Source organism: Scatophagus argus, chromosome 23 (genome assembly GCF_020382885.2).
Source record: "Scatophagus argus isolate fScaArg1 chromosome 23, fScaArg1.pri, whole genome shotgun sequence".
NCBI classification, from domain to species: Eukaryota; Metazoa; Chordata; class Actinopteri; family Scatophagidae; genus Scatophagus; species Scatophagus argus.
The window spans coordinates 6,428,522-6,453,886 of record NC_058515.1 but is presented as its reverse complement, the minus strand read 5'-3'; the positions used below and the strand labels follow the sequence as shown (position 1 = coordinate 6,453,886).

General features: G+C 42.1%; 1 protein-coding gene across 6 annotated transcripts in view; it reads left to right on the top strand.

Annotated features, from left to right (window-relative positions):
- LOC124054343 (serine/threonine-protein phosphatase 2B catalytic subunit alpha isoform) overlaps nt 1-25,365 on the top strand; it is a 61,371-nt gene that overhangs the window by 7,143 nt on the left and 28,863 nt on the right. For all 6 annotated transcript variants that reach the window (XM_046380214.1, XM_046380213.1, XM_046380215.1 and 3 more), the window contains exon 2: nt 19,672-19,872. In XM_046380214.1, the coding sequence (XP_046236170.1) occupies nt 19,672-19,872 (201 nt within the window). The remainder of the gene's footprint in view (nt 1-19,671; nt 19,873-25,365) is intronic.

Sequence of the window (25,365 nt, the reverse complement as noted above, 5' to 3'; positions counted from 1 at the left end):
AGTAAAAGCGAATCAAATTGGCTTAGGAGTTCTGTGGATGAGCAAGTGGATATGAAGGATGGTCTGTTATTTCACAGAATCTAGCATTTTGTAGTACAATATTAGGATTTGAATCCATCCAAATAAATCTTCCAGTAGCTTTAATGGTTTTAGGTCTTAGCATTGATGTTTCCAAGGGTCTGGTCAGCAGAACCTGCTGCAGATGGAGCTTCTGTGCATGGATTTATAGTGTTCTGGGAGCATTTCATTAGTTTTACAGTGTATACAGGGTGATTTTGTTTATAAATCCAGCTTTCCTGTCCTATTCATTAGGTACAGTGTCGGTAATGTTAATTTTGGTGGGAGCGCACAACTCCCAGGAAAGAGTTGATCCAACAAGAAGGTGAATGAATCATCATTGAAGCCAAAATGATTCATTCTTGTTTCTTTGAGCAGCCTGATGCTGTTAGATCCACATAATTTCTAATCTGCACATCAATGTAATACATCCCTTGCTTTGTCACTGGCAAAAGGACTGCACTGTGTTTACATTTTGAATTGCCTGAATATTTATTTAACCCCAGCCCACAGGTATGCACGCACACAACCACCTCCGACCGCATGCTAAATGAGAAGCTGTTTTAGCAATAATGTTTGTGCCTCAGAATAAAAGATCTTCACAGTAACATTATTTTATCTGGGACAAACCCTCCTCTGTTTGAGCACACAAGGCATTTTGGCTCTTGCTGACACACTTATCTCTATTAGCGGGAGGAGGTTCCTTGTGCTGGAGGCGTACCTGTAGTCTAAAGGGGGAGACTTCTGCTGGTGGGTCGGGACAAGCCCCTGCACGCTGCTGTGCAACAGATGCATACGTGACGCACACGACTGTGATGTGCCAGGCGGCCGTTTGTATTTAAATACGGGTAAAATGAGTAAAGCCATCTGCCGGCTGCTTGTAAATGGTAGATTAGTAAGCAGAGAAAAGTCACCGCAGGGGAAGGGATGTTGTAACTCTTGTGTCGGCTCATCGACTCAGTGCATGTATAAGGCGGGGATGACACGAAAAGCGGGCACAATATCTCAGCTGTCTTGTCGAGATTGCCTCTTCTCTGCTATCACGTAAGCATCGCTACTTGTTGACACCCACACACTCACACACACACTGAAGCTAATGCAAATGTGACCTGTTCCTATGAAGAACTGATGAATATGCAGATTATTTTCATTTCCAGAAAGCAGGCATGTGTGTCAGGGAACATGCAAGAAACGCAAGCAATACTCAACCTGAACGCTTTATCTGACAGCACGGCTTGACAGGTAAAGTCAAACTTTAGCTATGAGGGCGTTAGTCATGATGACCTTACTTTGTCATTTTATGTTTGCACAGCCCAGACATGGACGGTGTTGGTTTACAGAATACAGAAAACAAATTTGTGTCTGAACCGTTGCACCCATTGGTGCGAATCCTGAGAATGACAGCCAATGAGGTCTGGTTATCTCATCTCAGCCAATCATTACAATAGCTGTCGATGAGAAAAGGGTATGGAAATTTGCAGTTGTCTTCAGGCCACTATTTTGGCAGGAGTTCGGTTTGGCCAATCACAAAGAACAAGTTGCCCGGTGGTTTCTGGCTGCTGACAGCCTACACGGCTTCAAATGGCATTTTTCAGGGCACTGGTAGCTTTTGACTATAAACCATTATGTCAAGTGTGTGTGGGACTTGCAGTGCATGTCATGTGTACCAGCTTGCCAGTGGTTTGCAGCACTTTGAAAGAATGCAGAGAAGAAGCCCACTTCATCACCTTTGTTATTTACCACTACAGCCACAGCTTGAAAAATTAATCTGCTGCTGGACAGATTTTATCTGACAAGCTGAGAGATCATACACAGTTCCTTTTAATTAACAGGCCAATCAATATTTTTAATCAAGAGTTATGGATGTACTTTATTAAAGTAACAGTGGGGGCAAGAGTAAGAGCCACTTTTACTTTTTATTTTTTTTACTTTTACTTTTTTTATTTTTTTTCAACTCGCTCTGCTGTGTATTGTGATTTAGTATTTTTAGCGCATTTAGTAAATGTATTTTCACTCTCTGCTGTACAAAAGCTGCTTTTAACAGTGAGGATTTTTCTTTTATTTCTTAGCCCCATTAAGCAAATGAACAAAAATTAACTTAATTGAGGAAAGCCCTAATTACAGTTAGGTAAATGAGGGCATTATATCCCACTTTGTTTTTCCTGTGTTTATTCACTGTTGATCCTGCCACGTGAAAAGACAACACCGGGGTGAGCTGTGGGCGGGCAGGTAGGGGTCCTTTATTTCAGGTGTTGTTAGCTGACTAACTAAAGTGTAGATGAGAGAGAAACTGCAGCTATACAAATACAGCTGGAGGTGGGTCGAGGCCCCAAGGTTTATTTACACGTGTTAATTATAGACCACCTGACTGAAAATGAACTCTCTCATTCCACGTGGTGGTGAAGTTGGTGTCTGCTTATCTGCCATATGGGAAAAAAAGAAAAACCATCTTTCATTCCCTGTCTGTAATTGAATTTACAGGATATTTTGTGAGATTTTGTGACATTTGTGTGGCAAGACTGTACTTCTTGATGTTGACTGACACACTTCTCACCAACATATTTATTTAATTTATATTTTCAGACTTTTAGAAATTATGGCTTCATATCATCCTTACTTTCTTTCTTTTATTTTTCTTTTTGCCACATGGCTAAAACCTACATATCTCCAAAAAATGTGTCATGAGGCATCCAGACCAACAGGGCATAAGTTTGCCCCCAGAGCTGATGATGGCAGGCCTCTCAGTCACTCCTGCCCACGTGGAGAGGAGAGGAAGGAGGACCGCTGCCTTGCCCACTCACTCAAAACGCTCTCTGCAGAGGCTGACCAGAGCCAGAGTCGTGACTGAGGTGTATGTGTGTGGGTGGGGAGGTAGGGGGTAGACATACTGTAGAGGTGGTGTGTATTTGTTACCATGCCCTTGCAGTTTCGTCCATTGAATTAGGCCCTGGGATAAACAGAAAATGGACCACCAGGTGATATTTCATTACTGGCTGTTGGCCTGTGGCAGTGATTTTTCTCTGCAAATATTCTCTTATTAATTGCAAGGTCAGATCACCTTGTTTAAAGTTGAATTTAATTTACAAGACTGTTGCTTGCCAGCAATGCAAGGCAGAAAAGATGGCATCAACCCCCCTGGAAGTAAAGCCCACTCGAGTCACAGCTGGGAGTGCGATCATCGTGCAAACTGATATCTCATCAGTCTGAGCTCATGGTGCGCCTCTGTTAGCCAGATTGTGGAGAGGTTAGTGTGTCCCAGGGCTCCGATTGATTTTGTCCCTGTCCAAACACCGCCAGAGAGCCATACATTACTATGACCAATCATTTGAGCTTTGTTGCTGTCCAGCTCCCTATCGGACCACGGGACTCGTGGACTTCTGCTGTAGCTTTTTGCTGTTGTCACTTATGGACATATGCATTTTGCTTCTGAGATATCCTGTTTTTCACTTGACGGTTGACGCACCAGTCAGGTGTCAGGCATTATACATGTTCCTGCATGTGTTTTCATATTTGAGTGTTGTTGACGTGAACTAGTAGGAGCCTCCCGTTGCGCTAATTGAAATTTTTGTTATTGTTAAACTGACTGAAAACTGAATCATGAAACTACACCAGACGTGTTGTTTCAGCAAACTAATCTCGACTCTGTGTGAACTCCTGAGCCCAAGATGTGCGTCCATTGTTGGTAATTAATGCCGTTGTCACACCCCGGTCCTACCCACACACAGCCGCTCGCTAGCTGTCATGTTTTCTGGCAGCTTGTTTGTTGCTTTGCTATATCATGCAGGCCTTTAACAGTGGCCCAGCCCCCACAGAAAACAGCAAGGTTGTTGAGCGACACAGACTCTCTCTGGCACACAGTTACTGCAGTGAACATGAGTTTGGGTATGTCTACATACATGACACACTCTCAAGAAGATTAAAGAGCTCAGTGTCTTTGACAGCTTTGCCACAGTGGCTCGACAGTTACTACAGCCTTTTTTTTCCTGTCCTGTAAAAATCCGAGACACTGAACAAGGCCGATTGTTTTCTTTTACACTGGCTCAACTATTTTCTGACTCTCTGTCATGTATTCCAGCCACCCTCCAACAACATATTTCTTGTCTTCTTCCTCTGTTTAGTTTTAGCTGTGGTTCTGCCATCCCTGTTTTCAAGCATGACTACAATGCTTCCACTAGGCCACCATCTGCCATTCATTCAGCATTTCTTTTCATTCCCTTTCGAACACTCGCTTGCTCATGCTGCTGCTCAACAGTGTCAGACACACCAAAACACCCATAATGCTTCAGGGCCCGTCTCCCTGTATAGAACGTAATCTGATCCCCCTGGAGGAATGTGGCAAGCCTTGGGGGCGGCCAAATCGAGGTACAAATCGGCGGGCAGATAGTGTATCTCCAAGTGATTTTAAGCCAGCACTTCAGCAGCAACTGGCGGAGTGAAATCGCTTTAACATTTCCCCTCCTCCAGACTTTTGATTTTTTGATTTTTTTCAAATGTCAAACACTTCATGACAGTAATGTTGGCACACAATAGCTGTAAGCTGCATGAAATATTTGTAGAGTACTTTCTGTTTTGTAGTCGGCAGTTAAGAGGGCAGGGACGTCTCTTCAGCCTAACAGATGGTGTATACAGTGCAGAGCAGTTCCACAGTATTAGGCCGCGGTGCTGCATGGGATGTCTTCATAAAGCATATTTGTTTTTGACTGTTTTGTCTTTTAGAATCTGTGCTATGATATATGGAAGTGTGTGCTTTGTGTCTGTGTTTGCATGGAAAGAGACGGTCGTAAAAAATAAAAATAGTCGTTCAGTACAACTTGTTCAGCATGTTCAGTCTTTTTACATAAGCGGTGCAATTATTGTACCATTTTACGTGGCCAGTAGCCCCAGTTTATGCCCCCTCATGTACGTGTTTGTGCCCCCAAATAACAAGTAAAACACACACCATGAAAAATCCTGGTCTTCTAAATAGCTAGAGAAGAAAGTATTCTTCCACTGCACTACAAGAACATTTTTTGACTTGCCTTTAAAGTTCTGCCACTGATAATCCAAACTAATGTGGAAACCATACAATGTGAAATTCAATTCAAGTAGCAAGAAATTAAACATTTTGTTTAATACAACACAAGAGCAACATAAATTCATGTTTTATGAAAATATAAAATAATAAAATTTAACATATAATCAATAGAAGAACTGTGTTTAGCTTATGCATTAGTGGAACAACTGATTGGTTCATAAATTGGTTAAGAACCTATTGAATTGTGTAATAAATATATTTTTTCTTTCACTAAGATGGTTGGAATAGTCTTTGAGGATTCTCAAAATACCAATAAGAGTGGCTAAATGTTATTCATTGACCTCCTTGGTTTTTCAAAGATCACTATGTGTTTATTTGCTTGAAAAAAGTTAATGCTTGGCCCTGTGACTCTAATTCAAAGGTAATAAATGCGATTCACAAACCCGGGCTAAGGATAGCTCTCAGGGGAACATACCAACTGGGAATGCCTTTGAACATGAAATAAAGAATTTGGAGAAGCTGAGCTGCAGTATCGGCTCTGTATGTATAAAGATGTGTATGTACAGCAAAGGCAATCCAAGAGACCTTTGACCACAGCAGAGGAGAATCTGGGAGTCAAGACTCCCTCCCGGCAGTCAAGCTGTCAAATATCCCTTTCTGAGTCCTTAGCTTGTTTATTGACCTCATCCTCAAGGACACATGGCCAATTTGGCCCAAAGGGATCAGGGCCGCGACTTCGGCAGCCCACTACCGCTACCCAGTAGCACCTAGAGCTTTAGAAAGGTCCTTGCCCATACTTACATTCCTTTTTTTTGATTGGATGACACTGACAGGAAATATGACTTTCAGACGCAGTGCTTTAACTGCCTTTAATCTCACGGCTGCTAGTAAAGCCTGCACAGATGGTGCCTTCAGCATAATACTCCGCTAGTGAAATTTGAAAGTGCTTTCTCTGCAATATGGAGGTCAGGCTGGCGGCAGAGAAGGATGATTTAGTTTGCAGTCACTTTTAGCCCAAAAAGATTGCATAATAGCAGCTACTTCTGGGGTTCCATCGTAGCCTCTCCTGATATATAGAGCTGCACCAGAGGACTTGGAATGGCGAGACAAGGAGTGTGTGTGTGTGTGTGTGTGTGTCTGTGTGTGTGTGGTGAGGAGTTAAATCCCTTGCTGACTCAGAATTCCTTTGGTCTTGAGCAAAGCAATTCCTTTGTTGCCCTCCTATCCCTCCCTCCTATCCCAGCCCTGTGGTGTTTATTTCTTGGCAATCAGGTGCCCCTGCTGGCAGGAGAACCCACCACACCCGTGCAGTCATGGCCTAGATACAGAGATGGGCTTGAGAGGTGGGTGTGGGCAAAGGGGAAAAGGAAGCAATGGCAAAGGAAGGGGACTCTTAGGGACCTTGTTGTCTTGGCAGGAGGAGGGAGGAGGTGGCTGGCTGCGCTGTCCCATTGCCTCACCACCTGTCCTCAGAAAAACCACAGTCAGTCTGCCAGAAATTAAAACTCTACCATGGATCTCTTGGGCGCAACACTTGATGCCAGATGCCTGTTAAAATATTAGATGTGTCTTTTTGTACTTGAATCCTCATCACTGAGTGGACATATTTTAGTTTTGTTTATTTAGAATGCTCATTAAATTTTGCTTGCCACTTCTGACCCTCCCTTGTCCCTTTGACACAGCATGGAGGAATGCCATTTCACATATGTGAGATGGGGCTATTCTTGTATGGTCAGGAGGGTTTGCCCCAGTCCACAGATCATGGTGATAGTGGCAGAATGGTATTCATTTTCAAGTCAAACAGGTAACCTTCACAGCTGAGAGGAGTGGGTTGGGCAGTGGGATTGTGTGTGTGTGTGTGTGTGTGTATGTGTGTTTGTGGTGGGGGGATTCATTAATAATGAGGAGTGTTATCTACAGTTCAGGCAGTGCTTTATTTGGGTCAGCCTCACGTCTTTTATGCTCCGTTTACGAAGTGTGGGTGCAATAGACTGGCCTCATCCCCTCTGTATGCGTCTAGTAATTGCATTCTAGAAATGCCAACATGTCGGCTGCCAACGAGCCCTCCTTGGGAGGTGCGATCACGCCTGTTGAGGCATATTATCTCAGAGGCAAGCTGTGAATGAGTACAGAAAACACTGAAGTCAGTTGGAGTTTCTGGAACATAACAATGTTTTTTTTTCTACTGATTTACATACCATATTGGATCATATTAGATAATAAGGTATTTAATCGGATGGTGTCAGGAGTCATGAAATTATCATTCATCTTCTAATCTGTGATTCGAGTTGTTATAGTACATCTTAGGTCAGGACTCGATCTCCTGCAGGTGTAGACAATAGAGTGGATAATTGCCTGATCGACTCGAAGGATATTCATGATGTTCAAAGTATCGCATGTGGATGCCATCTGAGATTATTTTTAAAATTGATTTCAGTTATACTCTAGAGGGTTTACATGTGTGGGTTGAAATATTTAAAAGGGACTGGAACAGGAGGAGAAATATTGTGCCTCTTGACTGTAGCAGGTAGTGAAACAGATAAATATTCGGTAGCAACCTTAAAAAAAGCTCACCGTACGTGCAAAATGTAGAACTAATTTCTTTACAGAGCTGAAGATTTTATAGCAAACCAACAATTTAAAACACTTCCGCAAACGTTGCCGCAAACCTGTTTGGTTTAATTGTGGTAGCAAACTGCAGTATGTTTTTACTTCTCTGTCATAGTATCAGTACAGAGTTTCACTTGTTAGTGAAGGGTTTCGTGTCAAACTTCTGGTTTTGTGACAGCAACTGCATCCTGAGCTGAAGTGCACACAGCAGATCTGTGTTGTGTCCAGTCACCCTTCTGCATGTCACTGCACACTCACAGGACAAGCCACTAACAAGAACGCTTTGTAAAGTGGCTGTCTGTGCACTGGCGAGGCTCTCCAGGGTTAGTGGGGACATATGTTCTCGGTAGACCTGTGTCGTCAGTCCTTCCCAATACAAGCGCCAGTTGACAGCATGATGGAGAGTGGTCGAGGACTCGCACAAAGATGGTTTTGTGCACGTGCAGGGCCATGTTTTTATATCCAGACTGGAATCCAAACACGCCCACCCATCCCTTCTTAGCTGCTTGACCTTTCTATTGACATCTTGAAGATCTTAAAGTTTTAGCCCTGCGGAAAAAGATGCCATCATTGTGTCAAAGACCAGACACACAGTAGCACAGACCTTATGTATGGGTAGCCTAATTTCCTTTAATTTGATCTATGAAGGGCAATTTAGAGTTGTTACCAGTTATCTCTCTTTTTCTTGTTTTTAGGGAAACAATGTGAACTATCTGTACTATTTCATTTTGCAAGGCATATCATTTGTTTTGATGACAGACTTATTTGTTGTGCAGTCCCAAATCACCATGCCGACATCTAGCTGACCACCAACATGTTCTGCACATTGCTTTGCCTCTCTTTGCATGAAGGATAAACCAGACTTTAGGTGAATAGGTGAATTAATAGACAAAAAGCCAGTCAGATAGCTTCTTGATTTTCCCTCTGGATCAATAAAGTATCTATCTCTCTATATATCTATCTATCTTCTTTCTCACTGTCTTTAGACTGCCACTCGGGGTTATTAAATGCCTGCAGTGTGGCAGCAAAAAGTACAGACACTGATCACCCCTTAAATTATCAATGGCAGCTCAAGAGTGCCTTATAGGTTATTGTTTGTTTGTTGTGTCAGAGTCCTGAAATCAGCATGTTGCATTCATGCTGTATTTGTCATGACAGCAGTCTTTTTGGTGTAGTACACATTTAACATTTGCAAATAAGTGTAGCTATGAAACCGTTGGACGGTTATGTGCCACAGGTTCCGTTTGTGGCAGTGGCTCTCATACAGCAGAGCATGCCCCTAAAGCACCCTGTCTTCCAGATCCTTTCAGCCTCCTCTATTGTTCCGTCTCTGCTATGCTCCAAAGCTGATTACAGCGCCTTCTCTAATGAAAGCTAATCCTGTGTCACGGCATTGTGGAGGAGGAGGAGGAGGAGGAGGAGGAGGGGGGCAGGCCTCAGCACAGCAAAGCTAGCAGGGGATGTCTTCTTCAAGGCCTGTCAGAGTGGCTTTCAGAGGACACGCCACAGTGGGTTAACGTCTTTGCAAACCTGGAAGTCTGCGAGGTGTTTTACGTTGAGACTGAGCTTTTTGGTGCTGGCCCTTAAAACAGGACTGCCCAAACTTGTATTGGCTTGTAATAACCCACTTAACTGTGTTCAGCCCAGTTGTTCATCATAGCTTCTTAGTAGCTGGGACTTACTTGACTAAATTCTCTCAGAGATTTCTCTTCTATAACAACACTTTAGGTCTCTCTGATCTGTGTTGTGTCTTAACATGCACTTATTTATGGGGAAATCCTTTCTTTAAAACACCTGTCTGTATACTTAGTCTGATTTCACAGAAATGTTTACACATAGGCCCAGTCAAGGCTAATACCATTACAGTGAGCTGAGGTGACTCAAGCCAAGCCTCTCAGGAAAACAACACTGAACAACACTACATCCTAATCATACTTTTGCCATCGATTGGACCCCCCTCCACAAAGTAAAAATGTCACATCCAATCTCCAATCACTTCAAGTTTTTCAGTGTGTGTGCACCGCACTGCTTGGAACTCACTGAAATCATTTTTACCTAAGATAATGTGAGGCAGGAATGGCTGTGACACAAGAAACTTCTTGCTTGCTGTGATGAAGTGAGTGTAACTGATAGTTGAAACACTTAAAACTAATGATACTGAAAAAAAAAACAGTTTGTGTAGCTCAGTCATAGGTGATACCAGATCTGTTTTATAGTAGAAAGTTTCAGCTTCATCAGACTAGTGGATTTTAATAGCATTCTTTTATGCTAATAAATGTAAATTAAAAGAATACAGAGAGAGAGAAAGATGCAATATGATAAAATGCTGAAAATAATGTCACCATTTGCCAACATTTACTATAGTCAGATCTTACAGTGTTGACTCAAATCATGTTGCCAACATGTTGTTGTGTCTTGTCTTTTTGAGTGTGTTGGTCAGTTGAAGTGCAAAAGCTGTTGGTCCCTAATGCTGCCCTCTTTGTTTGGGAGGAAATTATAGCTTTCATGGTCAACATTGAATAGGCTTTCTATGTGGGGAACTGAATTGCTTGTCTGTCATCTACAGTTTGCTGTAGGCTACAAGATGTGTGAGGATGGTAAATCTGCAGGGATGTCACATCAGTCGAATGTGAATCAGGGAGTAGATTGTTTTGGATAGATTGACAGGTGCTCTTTCCTCAGCACACTTTTTTCCCTCCTCCATTTAGACTCTCGATGCATTTTTATTCCATTGACTGATCTTTCACTGTTCCTGACTCATGCACCTCCCCCACTCCAGTTCCAAATTTGCTGTAGTCATTTGCCAGCCGTGATCCAGGTCTCTGGCGGGCCTCTCACTCAGTCATTGATCGGCTACTACATTAATGACACGCCCAACCACCAGTAGAAAACCAGTGCAGGGACATCCCTTAGAAAAAGAGCCTCCCACCCCCCACTGCAGCATCCACCATTTACTCTCGTCTATGCATCCTTACATACATACATCCATCCTTTCGCCCACGCCAGCATCCCACGCTTCAGCCCTAACCTCACTAATTAATCAGGGACTTAGAGTGCTGTCTGAGCAGTGGTGCATTTTGATCATCTGCTGCTGCTAACTCTTTCTCCATTTCTCATCTAAAATGTGTTGAGCAAGCAGCAGGATTAACGTTTGCCTGTCACTCGTTCACATTGCTCTCTCGAAAACACTGCTGTGGGCTATTTTCTGTCAGACGGTGGTGATCTTTGATAACCCTGACAACCATGGCAGCATGAATGCAAGGTTTTGGGTGTATTGCTGGCTTGTTTTGTGTACCACCTGTCTATCTTCATAATGAGGATGCCTAGATGGCTGTCATTGACGTGGACCTCTGTGCAAACAGCCATGCATGTTATTGCAGTGAACAGCTGTCGGATGCAGCATCACACTCCTTTTGTTTGTGCTCACCACAGTCTGCCAGTGTATTTATTTGCATGTGTTGTATGTTCAGAATATGGATTAGGTAAGATAAGGCTTCTGCACAGTTTTCCAGCCTTGGACCAAGCTAGTGCAGAATGTAACATGCTGCTGGCGACTCATTTTTAAGCCAATATTTTGATGGATGAAAGATTAAGACTGAGACTCTACAGCTCTGTTTCCCTGGCAACCCCTTTTACTCACTTTTATCTAATATCTCTCCTGTTTGTTGATGCAATGTAAAAAGCTCATATCTGTGCAGCAGATGATGATTGCCAGCAACTCTTTAAAGTACAATAATAGTCCACTGGTAGCATTTAATAAAAGTTATAGCCTTCAGTGCTGCAATTAGTTATGACAGTGACCACGGGCCGTCGACTAAGGTAGTGAAAATATATAGTCTTTTTGCAATTTGTACATGCCAGTGCAAACAAATATTTTCAGTGTTTTTTTAATTTATGAAACAGTTATGTGATAATATCGTGTATAAATATTATAGATAGAATATATATATATACATTTAGCCAAAGCTGACAAGCAAACAGCCCCCCCCACACACACGCGCGCACACACACACACACACACACACACACACACACCTTTCACTACTGCTATAATAGATTGAACTGCTTTGCTATTAATTTGAAGGGCTGAATCACGTAATTTGAGGGCACATTTTGTAATTTTAGGGCATGGATTATTAATTACAGGGAGCAAATTAAGTAGTCCAAGTTACAGTACTATTGCAAATTATTAATTCAGAGAGTGGTGATTTGTGTGCCCAAATGATTAAACGTGTTATACCTGCTGGAGTCTGTAGCATTTCTTGTCTTCATGGCACGATATCTGTCTTTGATAAAGGCCCTGTGGGTCTTTGTTGACAGTTCTTCTCCATCCTTTTTGCATTTTTATTTCCTCCAAAGCTGTAAATGGTTCTCCTTCCTCTGTCTTTTTACTGTCTTTACGTCTGACTGTCTCTGAGAAGGTGAGTGCTGTTGGCCCTGCTCTCTTTCCTGCCTCAACCACAGAGGTAACCACTCCATTTCCATACTGCACACGCATACATTCGGCAGACTCAAAAGGACTGAGCTTCAAAGCTAAGCCCTGCTAAGCGTTTCGTTCAGGGCCGGCTTCTATCCCCACTAATGCATGGTAAAGAGGTTCACGCCAATTTCTAAGTGACCTTTTCACTGTTAGCTCTAAAGCCTGCCAGCCTTTTGAATCTCTGTTCTGTCCTCGGTGGCCAGATGGTAGATGGCCTACACGTTCCATAGGTTGACTTCCCTTTTAACTCATCTTCATATGACTTAATACTGGAAAACCAGACTAATTTCCCTCTTTGCTGCACTGAGTCACATTGCAAACACCAGGTGTATGGATTCAGCTGTGCTGCTGCGTTGGCTCAGTAGAACAGTCCAACCTGTTAACACTTGATTTTGCAGAATTATCCTACAAAATAAAGTGACAAATAAAGCACTGTTTATACCGTTTAGAATCAGTTTAAAAGGGCTACCTGAAATATCAAAGTTGACATGTCATGTCCATGAGCAGTGTTTTTACCATCTATTAATGCATGCACTGTTGTTTTTCTGAATCATACTAAATGTGGAAAATGATACATTCTATGCTGACTCAGAGCAGTAGACTGAAGGATGAATGGTTTTTGTTGGATTTGCTTGCCATTTCTTTTCAGTGTTATGATTTCTTTATTCAAGAAAATATTTTAAATTAAGCTAGCAGCCATAAGCCCCATCTTGAATATTGTTTTAATACTTCAGATTCTATGTTCTTGACTGTGTCATTTTGCAACTGGAATTTATATGGCGTTAATTGGATGTAAGGATTGTATTATTACGAGGGAGTGGTGGCTTATGAATTATTGATTGACCGTGTTATGGGTTTTCTAGATGGGCTTTAGAGGGAGGAGGAGTTGAAGAAAAACTGAGATGCCAATTTCAGACATGACACATAGACATCATGCTGGTGTATCCAGTGTGTGAGGTAGACTGTATTGCAAATAATTTATCACATGAATATAATGCATTGTGTGGTTCAGCTGCCGCAGTTCTTTGTTGTCAGAAAAGACAGCTATATCTTTTGCATTATGCATGTCAGGTAATCAGCTTGAGAATGGACTCGGGTAGTGTAATAATGAAGCAATGAAACTGCTGCCAGATGACATTTGAAGTTGAGGAGCTTTCTGATGTACAGTGTGTCCTTTGTTTCCTGCCGCCTACAGGAGCTCATGCATTCTGTTCATCCTGGACTCCGCAAACACATCCCGTTCTAATTGAATGTCGTTATGTAATTTAATTAACAGACGCTGGCTATCAGTGGTGAGTGACTTGCACACTCTTGGTGCCCTATTCCACACTTGGCAGTTGTTCTCTGTGCAAACACCACAGGCAACGGATGCTCCATCACTAAAAGGCTTCCAACTGGGAAAAAGTGTATGATTGAATTTATTTTTCATGCAATGCCAATATCAGATTCATTTCATGCATATAGTGCACAGGAGTGTTGTGATAAACCAGTATGTTTAAAACTGAAATTCTAGTACCATGTTAATTATACACATATGACAATATGATGCAAATAATATGTATCATTACTGTGAATACACAATAATAGTCTACTGAACAGTGCAACTACATTATACTGTTATTTTCAAGAAAAATCCCATATGTGTTGCTTGTATGTTGCCTGTTGCAGATCATTACTTCTGTATGCTACTTCTCTTTGGTTGTGCTGCCTTACCCATGGTTTGCTGAGCAGCCAAAGGACCACTGGTCTTAACCTGCAAAATGTCTCAGAAGGCGAGCAAAACATTTGGAAAGTGATGCTAAATGCCTACAAATGAAACGGCTGCATGGTTTGCCGTTGTTTTGTGTCTCTTTCAGGATGGGTGTCTCGCTCCTGTGTAGGAGTGTTGGGGAGCCTTTTACATGTTTGTGCCAAGGGGCCCGTTGTGTAATAATAATCCATCTGTGGTCTTACCTGGCACCAGTTTATATACCAGTATTTGTATTGTATTTGTACGATTTGATAAGATAGTTTCCACTTGAGAGATCCACACAGAGATCTTGCTTGTCCCGCCAGCCACTTGCCTGAGGATAAACAGCAGTAGCATCATTGGAAAAGGCCAGAGGTTCAAGGCAATAGTGACTAATAAGGAAGCGAATTTATAGATCAGTATCACCCTTTAGATTGGGCACTGCACTGCCTTTGCATAATAACCTCTGACCATGCAGTCAAATTACTGCTGGTATTCTACGCTTTGTATGAACTGACCTTTGTTGCACTTGCACATAGTTCTGAAGTCTTTGTTCTACCTCAGCTCCCTGTTGGTCATGCTGAGATTTCCACTGGTCATGCTGAGTCTTAGGGGAGGAAAATTGCTGGTGTGGTGGCTTGTCTGGTGGAAGGGGGCGGAGGGTTTGACGACAACCCGAGTCTCGCCCCCGCTGCATCATGCCCCGTCACCAGTTACTTGGGGCTCAACGGGGCATCTGAAGCGAAGGTGCTGTGCATCGCAGGATTTAAATTTTTAGATTTGGAATTGTTAGAATTTATTTTAAGTCATTGCTTTTTCAAGGAATTTATTTGTTCTTTCAGTGCCCACTATTTGGCCATAATCTGGCCCTAGCTTGGGTAATGCTTACTTAACACAGAGGCAGGTATTAGCAAATATCTCTTCATATATGTCTGGGTCAGCCACAGTCCTTGTTTGCTCTAAGACATTGCTGCGCAGTTGTTGAAAACAAACTGGCACCATGGATGTCAGTAGTGGCACTAGTTAGATATCGATCGACTGACCATATTTTGCGAGTGGAGCTGCATTCTATCAATAATGCAATAACAATAAAAGCTTTTCAGATTTTTATGATTGCAAAGTAAAGTCATGTTTTACAGTTTAGACATCTTTTGTCTTGTTCTTGACTTTAGTAGTTAAGAGTTTTATAAATTCCAGAAATTTCTCCTGAATATGACTACACTACATGTGACTGTATGGTTGTCTGCTCTGCATTTGTGATGGTAAGTGCTGCACACACAGCTTTCAGACTGCAGACAAGGCCAGAAAGGAAGATAATGTACAGGAACTGTAGGTATCTTAGCTGCCAGTTCAGGCCAATATCACAGTTGCACTCTGTGTTCTTCACTAAATGAAGCCAGGGGTTGCTCCGCAAGCCCTGCAATAGTCTGTCTCACTTTGTCCAATTAAGCTGATCCGTCCAACACCGTATGACTGCACACCTCCCGCTGTCTCGTTCCTCAGAGAGGTCACATTAGCTCTGAACTACACCAGCCCGAGCATTTCTAGCTGTTCGTTTTCCACAGTTCCTCTCAGCGGTTTCAGATGCAGTCCAGATCTCTCAAGAATCACACCTGAATGTGCGATAATTATCCTCATGAATGTTGCATGGACAAAAGTGACTCCTAGGGTTGATGATCTTAAGTTTTGTGATTTCAACACATAAGACTCAGGGCTAGTCCAATAAAGAAGGAAATCATTAAATGTTGCTATAAACCTTGCTGACCAACACAAGGTGGTATACTTTTATTACATAAACTTTAAAGTTTATTTAGCACGCCCTCCAGACATTCAGAGGTTTAGCGGTCTATTAGGCTTTAAACCTAATGGCTGATGGATGGCTTTAATTTGTATCTTGGAAATTACAATGCTAATCTGAGACAAATTACCAGGGAAAGCTAAATAAGACTCCAGACTTTTTTTCTTCTTTTCATCCTCCCTTAACCTCTCTCTCTCACACACACACACACATAATTTCTCTCTCTCATGCTAGATTCGTGCAGTTTTCCCAGTTACATAACAGCAGGGAACAGAGAAATGGTAAAATTAATGATGGCAAAAGCAACCGGCTAATGGAGACCATTTTTGAGTCATACTTGGGTTGCAGGCAGACAGGCTGACTCGGGTCAGTTTGTGCTCTCACAGCTATGAAGCTCTGTATGAAAGCATAGATGCACAGGGTTGCTTGCAACAATCTGCAATTGCTGTGTGGGAACATTCTGATACTGTTGTTTAAGGGGGAAGGGGTTGAGACTTTGCTGTTTTATTCTGTTTTTACTTTCATGGCTCATATTTGAACAGTTAATTACTGCAATGACTGAGAAAGATGTGACTCGCTCTGTAACACACAATTTGACATCACCATTTAGTTACTTGTTTGAATAACAGAAGTTTGTAGATGATCCCTCTATGGAGCTGATAATCCCTGTTGTTTTTTTTTCTTTGCTCAGGACTTTTAATTTTTGTCATGGGGGTAACACCTTTTTCTTCAGAGTGTAGAACCTACCATTATAATATGCCATGTAATGTTTTGGCAGAGGTGGGTGTTACTCCTGTTAATAAGAGGGCTGTTAGAAATTCCGCAAAGGGAAAGTTCACAGTGTTTCCATTGTCATGACTGTAGGAAATGGAAGGGTGATGTGTTGAAAAGTTGCCAGTGTGCCAACAATCACAGCTTTCCTGCAGGTAATTAAAGAATTATGTTATTCTTCAGCCTTTGACTTTTCGAATGTGTTGTGTTTTGTCACTTCAGTGGGAGCAGATGTGGCTCCGTCAGCGTCCATTGGGTACAATGGAATTGCTGTAAGCTCAGCTCAAAGGCTGACAGTGTGGCGCATCACTTATGGGTGTGTGTATTGAGTACAGCATTGAAGATATTTTTATAATTGAGTGATGGTGATTGTTCTTCACAGAAACAAAGGATAGATACAACCTTTACAATTAGGTTGTTCTAGTGCATCTTCATCAAACATGGTGTTACTTAGAATTATTGCTACGCGTTCGTTGCATTTGTGATGGTTCCACTCTCAGCTGCCTCTCTACACAAACAGTATTTATTTTTTTTACAGAGAAAGTTGAGATTAACTTGGTTTATTCACATAAAGTTCAGATTCAACAGCAGCACGGTTGTGGTAGACTGCCTTGGGAGTTCAGCCGTCGTTGCAGTGATGCTTAATTAGCTAACAATGTGGGCAAAGGAAAATACTGTAAGCACCCTATTCTCTGCTTTTGTCTGACACTTATACACATTTATATGAAATATATTATGATGGTCAACTAAAATAAGTACCCCTGCCCCCCATATTTAGACAATCAGATTCATCATCCAAGGAGTATTTGTAACATAATCATGTTACAGGTTCTTGAGCTAGCCGTGATGTTTAAAGCACAGACCATCTGTCTGTTTAAGCAGAAATCTCCTCCGAAACAGGTTCATCACGGTTCACACGGATGTTCACACTTTACGTCTCAGATATCTGAGGGGCCAGAGTGATGTAGTCGTTCAAGGCAAAAGCCCCAGGGACCTGGCCTCGGGTTAGAGTTGCACAGCAGGTGTTCAGGAGAGGCCAACCTGGGGCCTTGGGTAATCCTATCCCACATGGGGACTTCTGAATGTCCCATATACCTTAATGGAGACATTAGGCTGATATTGTTTTTAAAAAAAATGTGTTTGGCTTGAACAAAGTTTGTGTTAGGAGCCCATATTGGTGTTAAGTATGCAGATTTGCAAAGGAAGCTGGTTGCAGGAAAGAGAAATTTGAAATAACACACCTTTGTACACCTGTTAGAAAGCTTTAAATACTGCAGCTGATATCCCAAATATCATCTGTCACTAAGCACAGTGTGACACAGAAAGTGCAGGTCTGATTACCACTCATGTCACTTTTGGGAAGGATGGATGTTAACGAAAACACACATGCACACACTCACACATGCACCAACTCAACAGTATTTGCCATCGACTTAGTGCATTAGTCACACCCGTATGCTATGTGCAAAGTCTGCATGTGGACGTTAATTAAGAGCGTGTCTGATTTTTTTTTTTGCGCACAGCTGCCGAATTGAGAAGTCCACAGGATGTGGTCTTTTAATTCTGGCCTTTTTGTACCTTTGCTGTCAGTAAGGAATATGCTCATCAGGGGGCTGTAAAAGGGGAAATATTAACACACAAGGCTGTGTTACACAAGTACCTTTGTAGTAATGGCTTCATTTAAAAAGTTCATTTTTTTAAACTTTTTGACATCAGCTGCTAAAATGGCAGTGACACTTGGTCCATTTGAAAGGATTACATGTGGAGGGATCTTTTGTTATAAGAACACGCTTTCCATTAAAAGTCTGTCTAAAGACGTATGTGGTTATTTGCATTGAAAATGTGCACCTTCCCTCTTTGTGCTGTAATTAGACAGGAAAGTTCAGTGTTTTAAATTAAAATGCATGCAAACAGTATGCAGGCCTTTGAATGTGTCTGTTGTATCCAAAGTACATAGAACTGCTGTGGAAAGCTATCCTTTATAGGCCACTAATTATGGAAATTGACAGCGACAGAGATTTGTTTGGGATTTGTTTCTTGTTTGTCTTATTTCCATGATGCCTTCAAGACTCTTGAAAATAAACACAATTTTAAACTTTTAAATAATTGTGACTGACAAATAAGCAAGCGCATGTCAGACTAAAGATGATGTCTCTATTCTTTCTTTACTCTATTCTATTATATAGAAATTGTTATTTTGTGCAAATTTTGACAACACGTACTTAAAGCGACCTAATATTAACCACTAGTTCAGCATGGTGCCTATTCCAGCACTGCTCACCACAAGCATTCACTGCTGGGTCCATCCAAAAACCCGAAACCCTCCTCCTCCTCCCGGCGGTCCAAAGCTCCCGTGATAGCATTTTAGACGTCAATATTACCCACTCAACTAGTGCTCCGAGCAGAGTCGGCTAGTCGCATGGCTAATGGAGCGAACTTGCAGCTGCAGTTAATAGTAGCTACAGACTGCTTTCAGGAAACTCACAGAAAGTTGAGGCAGAGCAGCCGGAGTTCATCGAAGAGAGGAGCAGAGTGCATTTCCTCCACAAAACACGTTCCAGTTTCATCAAGATCAGTGATGGTCGGTGGTGTGTGATGTGGTGTCAGATTCCTACTCTGTCAACGAAGTTGCAGTGTGCACAAACAAACAATGAGGGGCAGAGTGGTTGAGACAGAGACAACATTTACTCTCTTACAAGTCAGTGTACCATCAAAGTGATTTTTGAAGCGGTTATTTTTAGGTTGAATAGTTGCTTGATGTTGCTTTAAACACTGCAACGTAATATACTCATGCTATTTAGACAATCTGCTCGTATGAAAGGACATTTTAATCCCGCTGCTGTGTTTCAGAGTGTGATCTATTTTGCTATGAATATTGCAAAGCAAACTAGAATCTGTGTGGGTCTGTTATAAATATTGAAAACTGAATGACTCACAGATCATAGCAGCAATCTGGTAAATTGTCTCAGAGGGTGGGCTGGCAGCATGGGAGTGAACACTAACTCCCTCTCCTGCGGGGAGTCGATCCCCTGGAAGGTACAAAGTACCTGCTAATCAAACAGCTTAAATGCCGTTTGCTCAGTGATGTGGAATTAACTGCGTATCCTCATAAGCCTTTTGTCAATGAAAGATGTATTCAAGCACTGTAAATATGTTCTGAAAGTATATCAGCTGTAATGATCCTTTTTTTTTTCTTTTTTTCATCCTGGCAGCTGTCCCATTCCCCCCCAGTCACCGGCTGACGGCTAAAGAGGTGTTTGACAGCGAGGGGAAGCCCAAAGTGGACGTGCTGAAAGCTCACCTCACCAAGGAAGGCCGCGTGGAGGAAGCGGTGGCTCTGAGGCTCATAGGAGAGGGCGCCGCAATCCTGCGTGCAGAGAAGAACCTGCTGGACATCGAGGCCCCTGTGACAGGTCAGGAGTTAAAGTTGGCGCATTGTGCTTGTCAACAGAGTAGAACTAAAAGAATTAATCGCTTAGTTGGTTAGTTGAAACTACTTTGATGATTATAAAAAAAAAAAACAATTTACAGCAGAAATGCAAAACATTTATTGGTTCCCGACTTCTTCTTTTCAGTGTTTAATGTGATGATAGAGGGAATATATTCTGGTTTTAGACTGGCTTTAGTCAGACAGAACTAGACATTTGAAGACATCACCTTTGAGCTTTACAAAATTTGCATAGAAACTAATTTAGAGTTGAGGTCCGACATCAGAGGGCACACACAGTTTGCCTCCACGCAGAAATTAGTATTTTTCCCAAAGCAGACACTGAAACGTGAGGCCAATGAAATTTGTGCTCTTGAAAATGTTAAATTCAATTATTTAGCTGGATTCCCCCTGTTCTTAATTGTTTTTTCAAAGTACGTGAGCCAAAATCTTGATCAGAATTGCTCTATATGTTAACCCAACTTTGAAACACACTCTCTTTCAGTGTGAAAACATACATTTTCTTCATGAAATCATTGTGTCTCCGGGGCATGTCTTGGCCATGTAGCTCGCCTTAGCAGTGTGCTTTGTTTTAGGAAACACACATTCAGTTCATCCAATTAGCCAAAACTAACAAGCTTGGTGACACTTACTCATCTGGCGTGCATTAAAACACAGTTCTCACACAGAAAAACAGAATATTGTTCATTTGAAAGGTAATTGGACTAATTTCCATTTGTCATCAGGGCGGTTAACATTTGCTATAAAAACAACGTGAAAAAGCTAATAAGCTTTCTGTCATGTATTTGTGGATGCAATTTTTTATATGTATTTATGAATTCATATATTTTTACATTTGATCACTTATCTCTTAAAAACGCCCTGGAGCTGAAGCCGAGCTCGTTCATGCCCGTCTCTGTGAAAGAACCGACTGCAGCAGTCGGCTCGCTGATGCATATGTGCGGAGCCAGTGCATCTATTGTTGTCTTTCTTCCTGGTCAAGTGCTCTGTTCCTCCATTAGACTTTCTGATGAGGCTTCTTTGATGTTGTTGTAATCAGAGGCAGCAACCCACTCAGAGCTATGGCAACCCATCATTTCCTCGATCATTCTCAAAATACAGCCCGGAGAGGCCCGTGCTCATATTTGGCAGACATCGCACTTAGTTAAATTCATGAATGCATGGGCCTTTTCAGACAGAAGTGTGCTTCTTGTATGCTTACTGAGTACATTACGATAAGAGAGTATCTTATCTGGCTGTTAAAGAGAGGGAAGCTTAACCAAAAGCCTCATTTCCTGCTTTTTTTTTTATTATTATTATTTGCATTTGTAGACTCACAGGCAGTGGATTAAGAGAAATCCTGTTAAACAGAGCTAGATTTCTGATCATTTAGCTGTACATATGTTTCTTTCTTAAAGTATCACTTCAGATGCAGTTTATAGGGATGGAAGAAGTCTGCCACCAGTGTGTTGCAAATGTATTCAGTTCGAACGCAGACTGAAACCCAGCCAGCTTGCACTGATCTTGCAATTTAAACTAAACACGACTAATTAAGTTCATTTCTCCAGTGAGACTGTGGGTTGTTTGTAAAAATGAAACACATATGCACAATAAGTAAAAGCTGTAATCTTTCTCAGAGATCTTCCTCTCACCCTGCTACTGTGCTGTACTTTATCATGTAAGAAGTTCATTTGAATACTCTTAAAATATGCCAGTACTGGTTTAAAAATATGTCAGTGGGCAGGGGAGAGATCTGACAAATGATGTATACTAGGGAGGTAATCAGACATGGGGTGGGGTTTCTTGTGGGTGAACATGCTTCTAAGCTGACCCTGTGGTGCTCACAACCTAACATGTCTTGATTTTGGATTTTTGGAACAAATCATGCAATTAGCCAATAATCCTCCTTTCTTTGTTGTGTTACATAGAAGCAGTGCACGGCTTCTGCTCTGCGTGCAAGCTGAGGATCCTGAGGAGTTGTGTGTGTGTGTGTGTGTGCGTGCGTGCGTGCGTGTGTGCGTGCGTGCCGTGCGTACAGGAGCCCGGCAGTGAAGCACATCTTTCCCTCCCACTCAACACCCTTGTCTCAACCCCTCTCCCACTCACACTCAGTAGTCCTTTTCAACAAGCATTTCTCTGCAGCGCGTGCTCGCGATCCAGCTGTTTCCCTCTCTTGCATACTCCCAAACTCACACATCGCTCTCTATAAACATTTCTTTGTTTCTTTCACTGTTCCTCCTCCCTCCAACTGCCTTGTTTTATCTTTCTGTGGCATGCTCTGGGGGCTCTTTCTCTTTCTCTTTCTCTCTCTCTCTCTCTCTCTCTCTCTCTCTCTCTCTCTCTCTCTCTCTCTTCCCCCTTTCCAGTTCGAACACCTCCAGTACCAACATGACACATGGCCAGCAAATTAGTAAGTAAATATTTATCGTAGATGTGAAGCACCATGACATCTCTCTCTCTCTCTTTCCTCTCTCTCTCTCTCTCTCTCTCTCTCTCGCTCTCTGCCTCTCTGCCTTTCACATTTATATAGTCACATCCTGGTTGGGCCAGATGGCAGGTGGGGTTTTCATGGAGGGAGGTGTGTGTGTGTGTGTGTGTGTGAGACAAACTGAGCTGGCTTAGGCCACTGAGTACAAGCTGCTCCTGTGGCCTTCGCACAAGTTGCCCATCAGTAGAGCTCCTACACCCACATCACCAGGCAACGGCTTTGACACTGTTCATACACCTGTTTACAGTGTGCACACTCAACCCTGCTTGGACTCTCTTACACACTAAAAGACAATGAAAACATGTCATACGTTTGTCTTTCACAAGATATTGAGGTAATCAGTTGACGTTGTTCCAAGGTTTAGCCAGTTTCATTGCATAATATTGGATATTTTTTATTTGTAATGAAATTATGATGTGTTCTTAGTAAGGAAGACCTTGGTTGTGGAATTTCCTGTGTAGACCTTCAAAAGGTCTTACTCTGACCTTGATTAGGATGGCAGTTTTATGTGTTCAGTGTGAAGTGTGTTTGCTCTGTGCAGCATTGCAAGGCCATTAAACTTTAGCGATAGGTTGTTACACAACAGTCTTACAATGAGCAGTGCACTCGTATTGATACTAGAGCTCAGCAGATAAATATTTGCTCATTGCTGATATATATGTGTATGTGTGGGCTCATAAATTACCATAGAATGCCAAAAGATGTTTTTGAGGTCGTCAGATTTATTTTTCAGCTGCCAAATTCTTGTTCAGTAAACAAGTTGTGCAAAAATCTATTGATGGAGAATGTGATATGCATAATTTTTGGCACTCTCAAATATTGATCTGTGCCGGCCTCACAAGACATGTTTTGTGACCAGGGTTTGCACCACTGCTTCCCAACCTGGTGGTAAGATTTCTGTCAAAAAACTCAAGTTTAAAGAGAGTTTGCAAAATGATAGATGAGCAATGAAATGCTGTAAGGAAAGGAATTAACCAGAGCTCAGAGGCACACAGTATAAAACGACAAGAGGCTGACAATAGGGGTTAGTTGGCAATAAAGCGTCACAGTCTGTAAAGGTTTGGGGAACATTGGTTTACACCAACACAGTATTTATAAGTATGTTCAGCTATTCAACTCTAAATGAGACATTCTTCATTGCTTCAGTACTGGTGATAGCTGCTTTTTAGACATCACACACAGTTTGATGTTCATAACAGATTGCAAACTCCACCTCCGCCTTTGCATAAATGCATGCTCCACAGGATGTAAGCTCTCAGAGTTCCATCATAAAACTGTGGTGGGGGGGATGCTTGTGGCAGCGCTTGTTGTTATCATCCATTCTCAATCAAAACATGATCTGGCACAGATTACCTCACTGTGGATTTCTCTCGCTCAATGAGCCCGGCCTTTGGAGTGGCCTGTGTAGGTTCTGAAGCCAGGTTGTGTAATGCCCGCCACCCACTCAATAGCTGCTGCCCGCTGATATGCTGCTACTCAGGGAGATCACTTTAGCGCACAAGCAGGAGATGGCCAGAACGAATTGTTTCTCACTCCAGATAATGTACTCCCACCTGCTCTTCTTATGTGGGCTCTGGTTCTCACCTCATTTTTGTGTGTTCTGTGACAAGAGGGAGGGAGGGAAAAACATGTCTGTAGGTGTACCGAAGCAGAGCGATGGGTGGATTGTGTGTTTTCTGTGATAAAGCCAGAGCCTTGAGCCGGAGGAGTCAGCCGTCGTAGCGTTTCTGTTCGATCTGCACCGGCCGGTGCTCTACGCGCTCACACAGAATACAATTTGCAGTGACCATCACATCGGGTCTTTTTGGCCGGTGATTAAACCCTCTCTCTCACTGTCGCCATGTCACCCTGCTGTTTTTCTTTGCCAGCAAGTGACAGCTTTCCAAAAGGTCAGCTGGAGGTGCAGTCCTCCCACACAGTGTGTTTGACGTGCGCTTCAGGTGAAATTGCAGCCTCATACTCCCTGGTCACAAACCCTCCTGCCGCGCTGACTTCTGAAAACACGAAAATATAAAATAATAAAATAATTACTCTGTGAACGCTGAGTTTTCAAAAGGCTCGCAGTAGTGTTTTGAGGGGCAATCTCTAAAATGACAATTTCACAATAATTGCTCTCTTGACGGTCTTCCCTTCAGATGGTATTGCCCTTTAGAGCACAGTTTAATGTGAATGTTGCTTTGCAGAGGGGATGGTTGCTTATTGCACCTATCTGTTTCTACACAGCAGATACATTGCATTGTTGCCATTGGTGATGCACAGAGACGTCCTTTATCGGGTCAGCAGCAGCTTAGATTTGTTTTGTTTTTTACTCTGTGATATACAGAAGCTGTCATTGTTGAAAGGATTCTTTGCCATTGGGATGTTTCCATGGCAATAACCAGGACGATGAATCACTTGGATTACCTAGTTGTGTTGTCCCTTTTTAAAAATATAAAGATAGTCACATTTTTATTGCATCTTGACATTTAGAAGTACATTAACCCTTAATGTGAAGCCACAATGGTGACCAGGATGCAAAAAAAAAACCCCAGAATATTACAGATATCTAGATAGATAAGATATTTAAAAAGAGTGACCTTTTTATTTTATTTCTTTCTTTGTCTTGCTTTGTTTTGGCGATTAAACGGTTCAGTAGGGTCCGAAGCTCGATTGGGTTTTCATTTTTTTCATCATGTGTCAGACAAATACATGGTTAAACCTTTATATAATCAGTGACACGAGTCTTTTTCTTACATTGACTCAGTAAACCAGGTATTTGAATCATAAATTAAATGTATGCATGGGCGCTTAAAACAAAGCTAAACATCTGTACAGTCTGCTCGCTGTCACCCATTGTTGTTCTTTGGGTTTGGTTTTGCAAAGAATTACATAGGAGGAAAGCAAATCTCCAGTACATCAGGGTTTGCAGTATTTTTTCTGGTAAAGCCAGTTCATGCCAGTTTCAGTAAATAAAAAATATTACTAAAACCCTAGCTACAATTTAAGTTCTAT